This window comes from Podarcis pityusensis (genome assembly GCF_964106645.2).
Source record: "Podarcis pityusensis genome assembly, chromosome: 1".
Classification (NCBI taxonomy): Eukaryota; Metazoa; Chordata; class Lepidosauria; order Squamata; family Lacertidae; genus Podarcis; species Podarcis pityusensis.
In genome coordinates this window covers 134,567,625-134,584,619 of record NC_138028.1, presented here as the reverse complement: position 1 = coordinate 134,584,619, position 16,995 = coordinate 134,567,625, and the positions used below count along the sequence as shown (strand labels likewise).

Here is a 16,995-nt window from a genome sequence, read left to right as displayed (position 1 = left end):
ATTCCTTGTGCGCTATTCTAATTGCTTTTCTGCTTAGTTGGCCCCTCCACTGGGTGCAGTGCTTTCTCTTAAGTGGGCATGTCAGCTATAATTTATCTCGCACTGAGAGTGGATCCTACCAGAGAAGAAGGTGGGAAGCTCTGTGTAAGCCCTGCCTCCAAAGCCTATATGGGGGAATGGTCTTCACAAAGTTGTTATCCTGTCTCCAAAGAGAAGGGACACTCACGGTAGGTGCAGTGTTTTGTTGACGAAGTTATCAGGTATGTGATATACCATTCTAACCCCAACTGGCCCTTCTACTGAATACTGTTTTTCAGGCATCTGCAGTTTTGGCTAAGAAGAAGGCAAAGGAGTTACATAAAGAAATAGTGGCCTTTTGGCACAAGAAGAAAGCAAGTAAGTTACCTAATTGTATACTTGTAAAATGCCTGCTAGTGGGTTGGGTTTATGTTTCAGAGGGAGGGTCCTCTGCAGTCATGCATTATACTGCTCTGAAGCACAGCAGAGGCCACCATGGAGAGGGGCTGCTCCGGGCTGGCACCCTCCTTTTGGGGTGCTCTCTTTGAGTGCCTTTTTGTTTCCCCAAACTTTCTGCCCTTTCACTTTGGTTGATGAGTTTTGCTTGGATCCTGCTTTCTCAGGGTCGTCCCCCCCCGAGCTTTAATGTATTAGACGAAAATCCAAGCCCTGCCTCTGGCACAGCAGTACTTTATGGAGCCACAGGGCCAGGCCACATCCATGGCTAGGGTGCAAAGTGTGTCATGGGGATGGGGGTGGCCACAGCAAGATCACTCCAGCAGCTTGGTAGAAATGAACCTTCCACTATAATTTATTCCATGGAAACTCATTTTTAGAACTGTGTAAGTTTCATAAAAAGGGACAAAGGGGGAATCCAGAAAAAAAGTGAAAATCTGATAGAAGCATGGTATAAAGGAGTGCCCCATATTTGGCTTAGATGTGACTGGGTAGATGCCAGTAAACTGATCAGTAAAATGCTTCAGAAGCAAAGTGGTACAATGCACTTCAGTGCCATTAAAATCAATAGGGCTGTGTTAGCGGCTTTTGATACCATCTACCATAACTTCCTTCTGGACCGTCTAGAGGAGTTGGGACCTGGAGGCACGGTCATACAGTGGTTCCGCTCCTTCCTCCTGGTCTGTGTTCAGAAAGTGGTGTTGGGGGATGAGTGTTCAGACCCCTGGGCTCTCACTTGTGGGGTGCCTCAGGGTTCCGTCCTCTCCCCCATGATTTTCAACATCTACATGAAGCCACTGGGAGGGATCATCGGGGTTTGGGCTGGGTGTCCATCAGTATGCAGATGATACCCAGCTCTACCTCTCTTTCAAATCAGAACAAGTGAAGGTGATGAAGGTCCTGTGTGAGTGTCGAGATGGTTGGAGGATGGATGGCGGCTAACAGATTGAGGCTGAATCCTGACAAGACAGAAGTACTGTTTTGTGGGGACAGGAGGCGGGCAGGTGTAGAGGACTCCCTGGTCCTCTGTGGGGTAACTGTGCCCTTGAATGACCAGGTGCGCAGCCTGGGAGTCATTTTGGACTCACAGCTGTCCATGGAGGTGCAGGTCAATTCTGTGTCCAGGGCAGCTGTTTACCAGCTCCATCTGGTATGCAGGCTGAGACCCTATCTGCGCACAGACTGTCTTGCCAGAGTGGTGCATGCTCTAGTTATCTCCCATTTGGACTACTGCAATGCACACTATGTGGGGCTACTTTGAAGGTGACCCGGAAACTACAACTAATCCAAAATGTGGCAGCTAGACTAGTGACTGGGAGCGGCTGCCAAGACCACATAACACCGGTCTTGAAAGATCTACATTGGCTCCCAGTACATTTCCGAGCACAATTCAAAGTGTTGGTGCTGACCTTTAAAGCCGTAAACGGCCTTGGCCCAGTATACCTGAAGGAGCTTCTCCACCCCCCGAGGGCCTTCTGGCGGTTCCCTTACTGCGAGAAGTGAAGTTACAGGGAACCAGGCAGAGGGCCTTCCTGGTAGTGGCGCCCACCAAGTGGAACGCCTCCCACCAGATGTCAAAGGATAAAACAACTTCCAGACTTTTAGAAGACATCTGAAGGCAACCCCGTTTAGGGAAGCTTTTAATATCTGAAGGACTATTGTATTTTAATATTTTGTTGGAAGCCGCCCATCTGGCTGGGTATTAGTATTATTTCTAGTAAGAGTTGGTTCATTGGTTGCGTATGAATAAAAGCTCCCATGTTTGATCACTTGGTTTAATCTCTAGTCTTCTATGTCATTCGATTTGCAAAGGTCCTAATAAGAAAGACTATTCCTCTAAGGAGCAGAAGGCAGACGAAAGTGAAGGGAGGCAGGCCAGTGAACAACTGAGTCGTCAGCATTCTCCACTTAGCAAGTCCTTAATCCGTTCCACTGGTAGCGGAAACTTGTCAAACAAAAGGTATGTGTCCATCAGTAGAGTCTTTCTATAAAAATTAATGTACTGTAATGCATCGGTCGTAAGTACTGTTATTGTTAGATCAGAAATAGGGAATCTGTGGCCCTCCAGAGGTTGTTGGACTACAACTCCCATCAGCCCCAGCTGAAATGACCAGTGTTCTGGGATAATGGGAGTTGGGAGTCCCACAGCATCAGGAGGGCCACAGGTTCTTCATCTCTGATTTAGAGAGAGAGAGAGGTTTCAAACAGGAAAATCTAGTTCTGTTATGTAGTGGCAGTTTGAATATAAGGGCAATTCATGTAGAGTAGATTTTAGAATGGTGTCATTGAAGTCATTGCACTTGATGTGGTCCACTGCAGGCAGAAGGATCAGCAAAGGACATAACAAAACAAAGGATGTGACAGTCAACATGGGTTCCAGGTTGACCCATGAGGCCGTTCCCCACAAACCACATCCACCTGCCACACACCTGACCTGTTCCTTTGCAAGTGAAGTCTCCTGTTAGCACTGAGCTTGCCTGTTCCATTTGGAAAAGGCTTGCATTCAAATCACCTCATTTTCAGAGTTGTTGGAAACAGAGCAAGCCTCTTGGAAGACATGGTCCAGGCACGAGTCAACTGACTGGTGCTGGGAGCACACCTTCAAAGGAGGTTGCTGTAACTGTCGCTTACAGCAAATCCCCTTTGAACTTTGGCCTCATGTCATCATAATGTCAAGCGACAGGTGGGTGGTGTTGCCCTCCCAATCAAAGGTGGCCTGTGAAAGGATTAGGATCTGAAGATCTGGTCTGCCAGCCAGATCCAGTTCCATGCCCCATACCCTTGTGTTCCGTGCAGTTTACATGCTCAACATGTCAGGCTGTTATGGGGAACTGGAGACTTCTGTGCGTCCTGAGTCCTGCCTAGCTCCTTCCTTTCCACTCAGTTGAGGAATGTGAACTTGTTTTAAAATGTCCTTCTTTTGGTTATAGTTCTCCAGCTAAGAAGCAAGGCCTTAAAAAGTCTCTGCAGTTTGAAGCCTATGCCTTTGACTCGGGTTCTGAAGGCCATGGTCCAGAGATTTTTGAAGCCTCGGCATCCTCTCTTAGCAGCCTTGTGGGCCTAGTGGCTGAGACCTCTGAGGACAAATATCGTGTTCTAGACCAGAGAGATAAAATCATGCGGCAAGGTAAGAGTTTATGAATTTGGATTGAAAAAATGTCTGGGATACATACAGGGCTGTCCAGGTGATTCACATCCACAATGTGAGTGGGTGTGAATGCATCACACAGCTGTGTAAATATCACCACAAAACAGTCATCGGGGGAGTACGGGAAAACATTGAATTGATTCAGCCTGCACATAATCTAAATCTCCTGGGATCATATTTAGGATTTAATTGACAAATCAGTTAGTTGACTAATATAATTTAACTGACTAATTAGTTAACAATATTAAAGAAGTACTCCATGTTAGTCTTACATGCTGTATAAATATCAATTTTCCCCGAAGACTGAAGGTATCGAACTAAAATATTTCCTTTGGGGTGGGGAGCAAAAAAATGAAGATACTGAAAACTGTTAACATAGTAACAACACAATCCTAACCATGCGTACTCAGAAACATGCCCTATTGAATATAATGGGACTTACTCCCATGTAAATGGGGTTAGGGTTGTAGCCTAAATTAGAACGCCCAAAGATATTTAGCAATTTCCTATAAACCCTTTCCTCATGTTCTCTCCATACATTCCTTCAGCATGTGGAAGGTGTGTGTGTGTGTGTCCGTGTCCCCATTCTCCGCATGTTCAACAAGGTGAGAAGGCTCTCTGTGCTTACAACTAAATGCCCATAAGGAGTTTCTCCCAATCAAGGGAGTCGGCCTCCTTGGTCTGTGGTGACCTGGAAGTCTTATGCCTGGAACAGTTATGCCTGGTAGGTGGGGGTGCAGTCAGTAGTGACAAATCTGCTCCACCTCAGGTGAATGGAATACTGGAAGAAGGCTACAGTCTCAGCTGAAGCAGCTGTGACAGATGACCATCCAACCTCTGCTTAAGAGCCTCCAAGGAAGGAGAGTCCACAACCTACCCAGGGAGTCGGTTCCATGTTCAACAGCTCTTACTGTCAGAAAGTTTTTCCTGATTTTGAGTTGGAATCTCCTTTCTTGTAACTTGAAGCCATTGGTTCGAGTCCTACCCACCAGAGCAGGAGAAAACAAGCTTGCTCCTTACAGTATTGAAGCTGTGCAGATCACCTGCATTCTGCTCAAGTATATTATTAATTTGTTTGGTAAAATAATGTGTTTTTTTGAAATGGAAAATTTTCCATGGGAAAACTTTTGGTGGGAGAAAGTTTTCCATCCCACAACATTATCATAGAGAAGGGTCTCCCAGAGGGTTCCCTGTGCATGTAAATGGAGTGTCACTTTAAAAGAGGAAAACATAGCTAGATCCTGGCCGTTATAAAGGCTGGTTCATTCTTAGAAACTCTATAAAAAGGATTCCCCCCCCCTCCACAGTTAGATGATCATTTGTACCAAGTTAACATTTTTTCATGATAAATGCAGGAGATCCCCCCGGGGCAGACTATTGAAACTTTGATTTCTTTCTTTTTAAGCTCGAGTAAAACAAATAGATCTTGGCAAAGCTAAAACATTCGTTGGCACATGCCCAGACATGTGTCCAGAAAAAGAGCGTTATATGAGAGAGACGAGGAACCAGCTTAGTATCTTTGAAGTGGTCCCAGGAACTGACAAGGTAGTATTGAACAAACACTTTTTGTATTAAGGTACTGCTACCAAGGCCAATACCGAGAACAACTTGGCCACTTATTTATTATAGTTCCATACTTACGGAAATAAAACTTTGTAAATTACACCTCCCCCCCCTAATCAGCCTAACTTGGATTGAGGCCTAGAAGAGCATGGAAGCTAAGGACTGTTGATTGGAGGTGAAAAATGAGGGAGGGAAAATTGGCCTGATCAGTCCCATAGCGGCGGCTTGTATCCTGTGCTTTCTGCATGTATTCCCAGATGGATATAAGTAAAGTGGTGCAAACCAGCCATAGTTAAGTTTAACAAACCTTTGGTTTCATGTTACCTGAAAATATTGACAGAAGTCATTTAACTTCCTTAGTGAAGATTGAGAGTGATTGGTTAAAAAGATTTAAACAATGGCAAAAATATTTTTCAGTCTCATCTTGCCTGGCACATGGACCATGCCTGCAGAGGTGTTGCTGCTGCTGCTGTTGTTATTGTTGTCATCCTTAAGAATTTATTTTGTTTTCTCTCTGAGGTTGACCATGCAGCAGCAATAAAGGAGTACAGCAGGTCTTCAGCAGACCAGGAGGAACCTTTACCACATGAACTGAGGCCTTCAGAGGTGTTGAGTATGACCATGGACTACTTAGTGACGCAAATTATGGATAAAGGAGAAGGAAACTACCGGGAGTGGTACGATTTTGTATGGGATAGAACTCGTGGAATAAGGAAGGTAACCACTTTGGGATGAAGCCCTTAGATTTGACAGGATGCAAGCTAGACTCATCCAAATTATTGATTAGACATCTGTGAATGAAAAAGGAATCCTGAAGTTGCCAACGGGGTGCTGTTTCATATTTCACTTTGGGTGGAGGGTGAAAGACTTGGGTGGCTAGGAGGGTACAGGGTTTAAAGGGCTGCTCTTTCATATGCACAGAATTGAATTGCAGGCAGAGGATCTTCAGATCATTCGTTGTGCTTCTTTTTTTTATCTCATGATGGTAGCAGTGTGGGTAGCACATCCCAGGCAAGCAGCTTTGTTTATTTAAAGAATATATTTGTATCTTTGGCATGTTTCCAACAGTTAGTTACTAAATTTGTAGCACTTAAGTTCGTTAGAGTTTTAGATGGTTCTGTGGCCATGTCATAAATGGTATGGTATGGAATGAAACAAATAGAACCAGCACAAACACCTGTAGGAGCAAAATGAAGCCACAAAAGTATGTAAATTCTTAGAGGGCTTACAATAATAGCCTCCTGCATTTTCCCTCTTGGACTTAGTGAGGCTGAAATACAAAGTTTCCTCCTCTCAATCTAGAGAAGCTTGCCTTGTGCCTCCAGTAATGACATTTCAGCACCAGGCCTCTTAATAACTCTATCCATTAGCATTGTTTATGTTTTATTTTCGCCTCTGCAAAATAATGGTAACTTGGCCCGTTTTAGCCTGAATTTTCTTGGATTGATTGTTGGGGTTTTGATTTGAGCCTGTCTGTATTAGATTTTGTGGCTGAATTTTGTTGTGCTACTGGTGGATTGGGTTTATTGAGTCAATAAAACTCAGTAAAACCATGTGCATTTTTATTTTGTCTTACTTGGTGTTGCCTAGAGAGAATTCTTAGTAGGTGACTCATAAATGGACTACAAACAAATAAAACCCCCAAATATAGTATCTTTCATATGCTTAACTCTGCTATCTTGCATGCTGTGTATTCCCATTATAGAGTTTCCCCTCCACCTTTCCAGCATATGTCTCCCAGTGGGACTCATTTTGCCTTCCTTGCAGAGAATATTGAGGTCTCATTTTCTTGTATTTTATTCATTACATCTTTTATTTTGTTCATCACATCCATGCTGCTTCCACTTGTTTCCTTTATGCTTCTTCTCCCCGCCCCCCGTCATGTATGACCTGATGCTTCTAAACTTCTGTCACCAGATTAAAATAAGGTGGGCTCTCTAGGGCAGCCTTTCTCAATCTTGGGTCCCCAGATGTTCTTGAACCACAACTCCCATCTTCTCTGGCCACTGGCCATGCTGGCTAGGAACGATGGAAGCTATAGTTCAATAGCTTCTAGGGACCCAAGGTTGAGAAAGACTGCTCTAGGGTATGCCACCTAGCCTCATAAACTCTCAAGAGTTTTGGTCTAGGATCTTAGCAGTTGTGCCAGGATGTCTACACATAGCTGTATATGACAAAGCATTGTCTTGGCTTTGAGACTTGTGCAGTCTTTAAAAGGTGCAACATGAAGCATATAAGTAGAATTGAATATCTGAGTTCTTGTGCTCTTACATTTTGCCAGGATATAACCCAACAACATCTCTGCTGCCCTGTAACTGTTTCCTTGATGGAGAAATGTACCCGTTTTCATATCCACTGTTCCCACCATTTATGTGAAGAGCCAATGTCTTCTTTTGATGCCAAAATCAACAATGAGAACATGACTAAATGCCTCCAGAGCCTGAAGGAAATGTATCAGGACCTTGCAATCAAGGGTATTTACTGCAAGAGTGAAGCAGAATTCAGAGGATATAATGTTCTCCTGAATCTCAACAAGGGGGATATTCTCAGGTAAGTCTTAAAATGGTTACAGGATTGATTTCACCTCTTCCCTTGCCATTATTTGTAGAATTGGTATATAAATGCAAAGGAACGTGAAGTACTCACTGTTAAGGTGTAAGACTATCATTCTGTGATAATTCTGTAAAATTGAAGTTGGAAAATAGCTAAGCCCACCCAATCTAATATTTGTCCAGAGCCAACTATCCACCAGTTATTTTACTTTTTGTCCTATGCAAGTATATTGTTTCTAGTCAAGTGTTAACAATGAATTATGGTCTGCCTCTGACAGGAATGGGGAACCCTTTTCCTCTAAAGGGCTACTGACCAACAATAAAAGCCAATCAGAGCAGAGCCATGGGTGGATTGAGACACTACCTGTTGTCTCTTTCTGTAACCCCCTTCCAAAGCAGCCAGTTCCTCTTCCATCTCCTGATTGTCTAGCTGTGTGTGCTGCATGTGCCATTGAAGTTTTCAGGAATTGGGCATTTGCTTGCATATTTACAAGTGGCTGAAAGATTTTCATTTGCCATGTTTCCTGAGGTATACAGCTGTCTGGGGAACTGTGCCAGAGTGCCTCATGCCCTTGGGAGCGCTCATGTTAGGCTCCCCACCCCCAAAAGGAAAAACCTTTGCCTAGGCAAGCACCCCATCCCTGAAAACTGCAATGGCAAAAAAGAAAGAGAGCTTTATAAGTGATCAGGTCAGGTTCATGATGCATTTGAAGAAAAATCTCTGTCAGCATTATTTCTTTCAATGCTTAAAAAGACAAGGACAACCTCCTCCCCTCCAGCTTACCTGTTTTTGTGCTTGGCTTCTCTCTAAATAGCTGTTCTTGATCCTCACATCTTGAGCCTCTTGTTCAGTGTGCTCTAAACACAGTGGCACTGATATTCTTCCTTCTTGGAAGAATCAAGGATTTTGCTTTCAGTTCATTCGAATAAATCAGATTTAGAAGTAAAGTCAGATCCATGTTCACAAACCTGCAGCTAGACTTTGGCAAGGATATGCTCTGCAAAGACGTGCAAAAAGCAGAACAAAACATAATGTATTTTGACTCCTGAACTTCCTTAAAGATTGACAGATGCATTAAAATATATGCCTTCATCAGTTTCAGCCCACTTCCTTAGATGGATATAGAATAAAAAGAGAATACTAAACCATGTGACCAAAAGGCTGAGAGAAGCCCTTGCACCTCAATCCCTCTTGGCTACGAGATTAACAATTATTCTCTTGATTCCTATGTGTGCTCCTGTCCCAACCAAGGATATCTCTTCATGCTTCTGATTAAATGGACTGCATTGGTTTGGCTACCTCTAGTATTAGTTAAAATTAATAATATAAGTAAGTAGTTTTTTTCAGATACATAGATGTTGAAATAAATGTTTGAATACTTCATCTGCAGCAAGGGGGTCTTCAATTTAAATGCATGATACTATTCATTTTTGTGTTCAACAGAGGTAGCTTCCATCATTAGCAGTAAAGTAAGAAAATCGTGTCCCTCTTTGTCTCAACAGAGAAGTGCAACAGTTTCGTCCAGATGTCCGAAACTCCTCTGAAGTTAGATTTGCAGTTCAAGCCTTTGCGGCTTTGAACAGCAATAACTTTGTAAGGTTTTTCAAACTTGTGCAAACAGCTTCTTACCTGAATGCATGCTTGTTACACTGCTACTTCAGCCAGGTAAGAAATGGCATTTAACTAAGAAAATACTGAGGAAGGGAAAACCCATATTTTGCATTTCTTATCATCCTAAAATATGTTGTCAGTGGGTGTTTGGTGGTTTTTTGTTTTTGTTTTAACATTGCAAATACCCAAGGTAGTATGGTGTTAGGCTTGTAAGTCACAGAATGTATCACTTTGGGGTACAATTCCAAGACCCAGGCTTCCCCGGGTGTGTGAGAGGGGGCCACTTCCATGACTCTGAGCGCTTGAGGACGCCTTGGCTGCCCCTTTGCTGTAAAACTGACAATCTTGCATTGTTGAGGCCTTTGGCCAGAAGATTCTGCAACAGGTGATAACAGTGAATTTGTTCCCTTACCCTGCTGGCCAAGAATGGAAATTTGATTTACTTTGAGGGTTTTTTCTGCCAGGACAGCAGGCAAACCCTCTTCAGGCCTGTATTCATTATCTGAGGTGCAGTGTATTCTCTTGGTTTCCACAGTAATTTGCTCTGGTGTTGATAGGGACGCCACTGAAATATTTCCTGTCCTATTTTCTCTTTAGTTTTTCATTAAATGTAGCTTGTTCCCATTGGAATGGCTTACATCTGCCTTCTACTGGAAGGTGAATCTACTGGAAGGTGAATCTACCGTATTTTTCGCCCTATAGGGCGCACTTTTTCCCCTTCAAAAATGAAGGGGAAATGTGTGTGCGTCATATGGGGCGAATACAGGCTTTCACTGAAGCCTGGAAAGCGAGAGGGGTCGGTGCGCACCGACCCCTCTTGCTCTCCAGGCTTCATGAAGCCCTGCGCAACCCTCGGGAGCCCGGCGTGGGAGGGAGATTGTTCCTTTTGGGGAGCCAAAATGCTTTGTTTGATGGAATGATTGCTTTAGTGCAATGCTGAATTCCTCCCATGGTGTTCCAAGGTTTAGTACTCCTGGGGGTTCAAAACATGTTGAAAGAATCACCTGCTGCAATTTGGGAAAAGTTGGTATGTTGGAGCCTCAAACAAAATTGGTTAAGGTATATAAAGTGAAAAGAAAAGCACCTATAAGCGTAACCTTCTCTTCCTTGTTATTGCAAAACATTTTATGTATCTTCATTAATTTTTTAATTTTTAATGGGAGCTTATAAAATATTTTTCAGATTCGTAGAGATGCTTTAAGGTCTCTCAATATTGCTTATACTGTGAGCACTCAGAGGTCCACCATCTTTCCTCTCGATAATGTGGTCCGCATGCTGCTGTTTAAAGACTTTGAAGAGGCAACTGATTTTATAAGTTACTATGGCTTGAGTGTTTCTGATGGGTAAGTGTTACATAGAGTTCAAGGAGCCTTGGTTTATCCAAGAGCTTTTATGAAAACTGTGGTGCAAAGGCTTTAATAGAGAAAGATGGATTTTAGTGACTGAAGCCAGCATCTCCTTCAGAAGGGTCAGTTCCCTGCATTAACCTCCTGTGTCCCACACATATCACAAAGTGGAAAGAATAAAATCTTTACATTAGAAGTGTGGTCCTAACTTGACTTAGAGCTTCTCCCTTTTCCATTGTTAAACACCTCTCTAATAACCTACAAGTGTAACTGCTTTTACGGGTTGTATTGGAGGGTTCTTGGGCCTTTGACTCTAATCTTGACTGAAGTTGAACCAGAAAACAGTGGTAAGTAATGGCTGGAATCTGGGCATCACAATGGCATTCTCCTTTAATGGAGTTAAGATCCAGAACCGTCTGGTTTCATCTCTTTGCTCAAAAATAAGGAAGCTTGTGTCAAGCCCATGAACCATCTAGTTCAGGGGTAAGGAAACTTTTTAGCTATGCGGACCAGTCTCCTGTCCAAATCCCGTGCGCTTGCAAAGACCACCTGCTGCTGATCCGTTCAGGCCCCAATTTGGAGGTTGAAGGGATCAGTGCTGGCCGGGGTGGGGAGCTTTGCAATGTACAGGACGGCTTGGGAATCCAGTGGAGCTTCAAAAGAGGGGCACGGGGAAGCTCCTGGACCATGGAAGAATTCTGTGTCTGCCCACTTTCCTGCTGCCCCTGCTGCTAGGCTCAGCAACAGAAGAGAGCCTGGGTTTTACCATTCTTCTCTTGCTTACAGTTGTAGCAGTGGCAGTAGTGGGAGGGGGGCAAGGAATAGAAATAATTCTTTCTCCTCTTTGTTCTTCCCTGCTGCTACGGTGGTAAGCATGCTGGTAGAGAGAAGCTGTCCCCTCCTTGGGCAAGGGGCACTCCGACTGCCCATCCTCCAGCCCATCAGCTGATGGGCGTTTGGGAGCAAGCCTTGTTCCAGCACAAAGGAGCAATCAGAAGCCCACTTGTTCCTTTGAAGCCCCAGCCTTACCTGCTGCACAGCTGATGTCATGCATTATGCCACGTGCAAGGGGGCGGGCAGGGCTTGGCTTTCCCAAAGTAGCCTCCCGAGTTTGTTCTGCAGGGCAGAGGTTCCCCACCCCTGATCTAGTTGTGCATGCTAGATATATTTGCAAACCTCCACGTAGAAATCTTTGGCCTCGGGATCATTTGGCATGTGTTTTGTATTTCATTTTACAGTTTCGTGGAGTTGAATCGGTCTGCTTTTCTGGAACCAGAAAGCTTGCCCAAGCCAAAGAAATCCCTGTTTGTTGGGCAGAAGCTAACTGCTTCCGTTGGGGAAATTGTCAGCGGGGGAGTTTTACCACCTGTGATTCGCCACATACCTTTGTGTAGCTTTAACACACAGAACAAATACACAGGGGAGACTGTGGCAGTGGACTCGGCCAGCAGTAGTCAGAAAGCCAGTGTTGAGGCGACAGGTAAGCCAGAACTCACACACCCAGGATAGGGTGTGAAACTGTGCTCTTGAGTTGAAGGAGAATTATGTCATGGAAAAAAGCATATCTGTGTGTTTTAAATTTGGTTTATTTTTCAACTTTTCAGCTTTTGCATTTGGCAGAACAGTTTAAAGTAGTATTGAGTGATTAATAATAGAATTTGAAAATAGGACCTGAGCATTAAAATAGTTTATTTGTATCCTTGATTTAATTTGTTAAGTATTTGATGTCTGTAAAAATCCTATAGACACCAGAGCTTGAACAGGAAGGTTTCTGCATGCAGAGCATGTCCCCATTGAGTTCTGGGTCCTTCCATTCAGAATTGGCTCTTTTGAAGAAAAAAGTGGTTATCAGTGTTATTAAGATTGCGGTTTACCTTTCTAAGCAGCTCTTCCCTTTTAGCAGCTGGATATTGTATCTCTTGGTTTCACCCACAGAAACAAGAGCAGAAGACAGTAGTGGAGACCTGGAAGTCCTTCGAGTTCAGCCTCCGTTGTTGCTTTTACCGCTCGTACCGGCACCTTTGACTTCTGCTACAGGGTCCACTTTTCGGCCAATTTCACAACCTTCTCTTCCTCCTCCTCCTCCCAAGCTTCAGCCTGTTTACAGTGATATGGTGAGGAGCTTCAGAAAATACATTCTACTTCTGTTTTGCTGTCACACAGTTCTTAAAAATGAGGAACGATACTTTATAAAGTCTTCTATTTTAATGTAAGTGTTTGTGGTGTAATTTATAAAAGAGAAATGTGATGCAGGTACCACATAGGATGCTATAATTAACAATTTGGCAAGATAGATACAGATGGTGTTTGGTATAATGGGATTACGACAAAGGGCTGCGCTGACCAACAATGAAATTTATGGGAAGATCATCAAGGATAATATATAGTAATTTGAAAGAATGATGTTCAGTAGTATAAAAGTGTGTGTGGTCATTTCAATTTAATTTAAACTAGCAAGAAATAAATATGTATGGGGAAGGCCTTAGGGGGCTGACAGCCTCTAGTATAATGCAGCTACAATAGAGGCAAATGCAGTCTTGAATGTCTTAGGCAAGACCTTTCCTGTCAGAATGGGGAGTACTAATAAACTCACAATGCAGATTTGGAAATTTTGTGTGGCAACAGTCATTCAGATCCAGCAGCAACAAATTTAAGCTTGAGGAAGCCTAGCTTGGATCATTGCAGGGATTAAGAACGTCTTCTGTGAGTGGAGGTTGAAAGTGCAATTACCAGTTTGGGACTGAAGGCTGTGCAGCAGAATTTGGGGTAAATTACTTCGTTAAAGGATTTTGTGTAATAGACCCAACTGCTGTAATCTGAAGGTACCGTATTTTTCCGTCAATAAGATGCCTCCATGTATAAGATGCCCCCTGTTTTTGGGGACTCCAAATTAAGAAAATGGGGAGGATATATATAAAGAAATGCATAAGTAACATTTTTTTTAAAAAAAAAAGATTTTAGTTGTTTCACAGAAGGTCAAATTTAAGGCAATCATTGAACTAAATGACTCTGACACGCCTCCTAGTTCTGATCATGAGCCTAAAGTGTGATTAATACAACCTTTCCCTGTAGAGTGCATATTATTTGCTTTTTTTTTTTTAAATAATCTTTATTAAAGTTTCAAAAGGTTACAAAAAAACAAAACAAAAACACACACAAAAATAACACAAAACACGACATAAAAAAAAATTCCACCTTTTAAGTCTCATTTTCAATAACTTCTTTTCATGACTTCCCCACGCCTCCCCTTATTGTATTCCAACTCCGATTGTTTATTCAAGCAAGTTTTTATCCTTAATGTCCTAATCATAATTTATTAATTTACTTAACCATAAATTATTAATGTGATTCTTTATAATAATTTTAAACCTTAATTCATTATTATCCATTAATTTAGATTATTTAGCAATTTTTAGAATATATACCTTAATCATACATAAAAAAAGATAAAAAAAAGAGATATAAAAACAAATAATAAAATACCTTCCCTAAGATTGTCCCTAATTCCCATCCACAGATTCCCCATTCTTATAATAATAAAGAGCATATAGTTTTACACTGCAAAATAAAAATCAGGCCCCCTTTGGACTTCTAAACCCCACCCTTCTCTTCCCGGTTTCAATCCCAAACCAAAGTCCAATTAGTCCATCTTTTTAGCCTGGTGACCTTACGTCCGAGGCTCTCGGATCTCTCTCAGTCCCTTTCCGCCGGCTTCTTCGAAAATCTTTCATATTGAACGCCCCAGGTCTGGGAAGTACCTTCTCCATGTTAACCATATTTCTTCCAGCAAGGCCTACTTGTTTAGAGGTGGAGCTCCAACTCTGTTTCTTAAGTCTATATGTCCCAAATAATCCAGTTTTCATCTTAGTCGAATTGGAATTCTTCTTGGCAGGTCTCCGGCTCTCTTTTATCTTCTGTAACTTTTCAGCCACCCCTTCTTTCTGCTCCTCCTGTTCAGCTGATGTCTTAGTCTTTGGTTTCTTTTCTTGTCCAGCTGCCTGTGTTTTGAGCATCAAGTCCCTTTCCAACTCAGTAGGTATATTTTCTGTTGACTTCGGTTTCGTAGGACTTGTAGACAAAACATGGCCTTGCTCTATCCTCTCTTGCAGCTTTCCCATGAGAAAAATAAGCTCTTGCAAGTCAGCTCGTATTTCCCGACCTAGTTCCATTCTTGTAATATCCAAGAATCCCCTCTAGAGGGATTCTAGTTACTTAGTATTTCTTTTCCCTTCCGATCCAAAAATCAAGTTTATTTGTATCAGTCTTTCTTTACTTTCAATATTTTGTAGCAGTATAGCCGGTTAGAATTTAAGCTTTGATTTTTCCGGCTTTGACAGCTAATTTGACAGCTGTCAAAAGTTTTCTATAAATCCTCTGCAGGCTCTTTTCACGGGTTACTCCCGGGCTTGAGAAAGGTGGTACTTAGTCCAAATAATTAAACTTTTGTCCTCCGGCACATTAGCTTAGTCCTTTAAATCTGTGGAATTTATATCTTTTATCGAATTACCCCAATTCTTCACGCAACCTTAGTTGACAGCTCCTTGCTTCAAACTGTTTACAATAAGGGGGGGGGCGGACTTCCCTTTTTTTCACCTCCCCCGCTCGTGCCAAATTCATAATCAAATTATTTGTAATCCAATTTCCCAATTACTCACGGGTTGTTGTTCTTGATTTTAAGTCCAAATTTTAATAGGAAGAAGTCAGCGCTCTCCGACAAATGGCATGCGGCTTCGCTCGGCAGGGGAAGCAGAAGACTCACAGCACCACGCCGCTCCCCGGCACCCGTTCCGTAGCCTTTAAAAAGGCTCCTTCGCGAGTCGGGAGGGCGCTTAACGATGCCCGCCGAGTCACCATGTCCACGGGCTCCTATGCCCGTGGTTTTTGAGGGTCCCCGTGTCGCCGGCACGGCAAGACCCAGCCCCTGTCAAGCCGATTCCCTCCGGAGCTCGGAGGGAATCCGCCATTAGCCGATCGCGCTAACCCGGAAGTCCGATCGCGCTAACCCGGAAGTCTATTATTTGCTGTTCTGTTCACATTTCTGAATTTTAAGAATGACCTATCATGCAGTAATACCATTTGGTTTTGCTTTTCAGAATGGAATGTTTTGAGTGTCGGATGCTAATTGCCAGTTCTTTCTTGTTCCCAGGACATTGCTGAAGTGGTTGAAGACCTTGTGCATGATGTGCTAGAAGGCGAATGCAGAGAAATTGGCTCCACAGGAGCAGCCTATGTACAGACAGCAATATGGTAAATGCACTAATGCTGCACTCAGTGTTATTTGAAGACATTCCGAGGAAGCCATTGCTATATCCAATCCATCTCAGCATACAATAACATAAGAAGAGTCCTGCTAGATCAGGCCAGAGGCCCAACTAGTCCACTGGTCTTCAGCTTGTGGGCTCCAGCCTGGTCCAGAGTTGGGCACAACAGGAGCGCAACCACCATGCAGATATATGGTGAAAGATTCAGAAACGGGATCCCAAATGCACGTTTGGGTTAAAAGTGGGTTCTGGGTCTGAAAAGGTTGAAGAGACCTCTTTTAGTCCAACATCCTATTCTCACAGTGGCCAACAGCTTGCAGAAATAGTTTGGATACTGTTTAGTCAGTGAAGGCCAACTGTCAAACTGGGCAGCTTTATTCATTTCACAAAAATTGATGATTGACAGCGGTGGCATGTTCTCCTCTCTCTCTCTCTCTCTCTTTTACGTGTAAACACATTACTTGCCAAAGCAGGTTGGCATACTTGCTGTTGCAAACAACTGTCAAGTATTACCTGGAGGTTGTTTAAATCCCAGCTTGGAACACCCAGAAATAAATGAACTGCCACATGGGGGAAATCACCGGTAACCATATTGCATTAATAATAATAATAAATTTTATTTATACTCTGCCCTCCCCAGCCAAGGCCGGGCTCAGGGCGGATAACAACTAATAATAAAAACAAGTTGAATTACTATAACTTAAAAACAAGATTAAAATACAACATTAAAACATTAAAATGCAGCCTCATCACAGGAGGAGAAAGGAAAAAAGAAAGAAGGGGAGGGAATAAAATTGACTCCAAGCCAAAGGCCAGGTGGAACAACTCTGTCTTACAGGCCCTGTGGAAAGAAATCAGATCCCACAGGGCCCTGGTCTCATGAGACAGAGCGTTCCACCAGGCTGGAGCCAGTGTTGAAAAGCCCTGGCTCTGGTTGAGGCTAATCTGACTTCCTTTGGGCCTGGGACCTCTAGGGTGTTGCTATTTATGGACCTTAAGGTCCTCCGTGGGGCATAGTCTCTACTTTCTTGAAAACAGG

At 43.1% G+C, this 16,995-nt stretch overlaps 1 protein-coding gene across 1 annotated transcript in view; it reads left to right on the top strand.

The window, feature by feature from the left end:
* Nucleotides 1-16,995, top strand: part of MCM3AP (minichromosome maintenance complex component 3 associated protein) — a 53,336-nt gene that overhangs the window by 10,924 nt on the left and 25,417 nt on the right. The window contains exons 4-14 of the mRNA XM_081015444.1: nt 318-396; nt 2,287-2,434; nt 3,405-3,601; nt 5,028-5,167; nt 5,705-5,902; nt 7,467-7,735; nt 9,241-9,403; nt 10,532-10,692; nt 11,934-12,175; nt 12,631-12,809; nt 15,842-15,942. Of these exons, the coding sequence (XP_080871570.1) occupies nt 318-396; nt 2,287-2,434; nt 3,405-3,601; nt 5,028-5,167; nt 5,705-5,902; nt 7,467-7,735; nt 9,241-9,403; nt 10,532-10,692; nt 11,934-12,175; nt 12,631-12,809; nt 15,842-15,942 (1,877 nt within the window). The remainder of the gene's footprint in view (nt 1-317; nt 397-2,286; nt 2,435-3,404; nt 3,602-5,027; nt 5,168-5,704; nt 5,903-7,466; nt 7,736-9,240; nt 9,404-10,531; nt 10,693-11,933; nt 12,176-12,630; nt 12,810-15,841; nt 15,943-16,995) is intronic.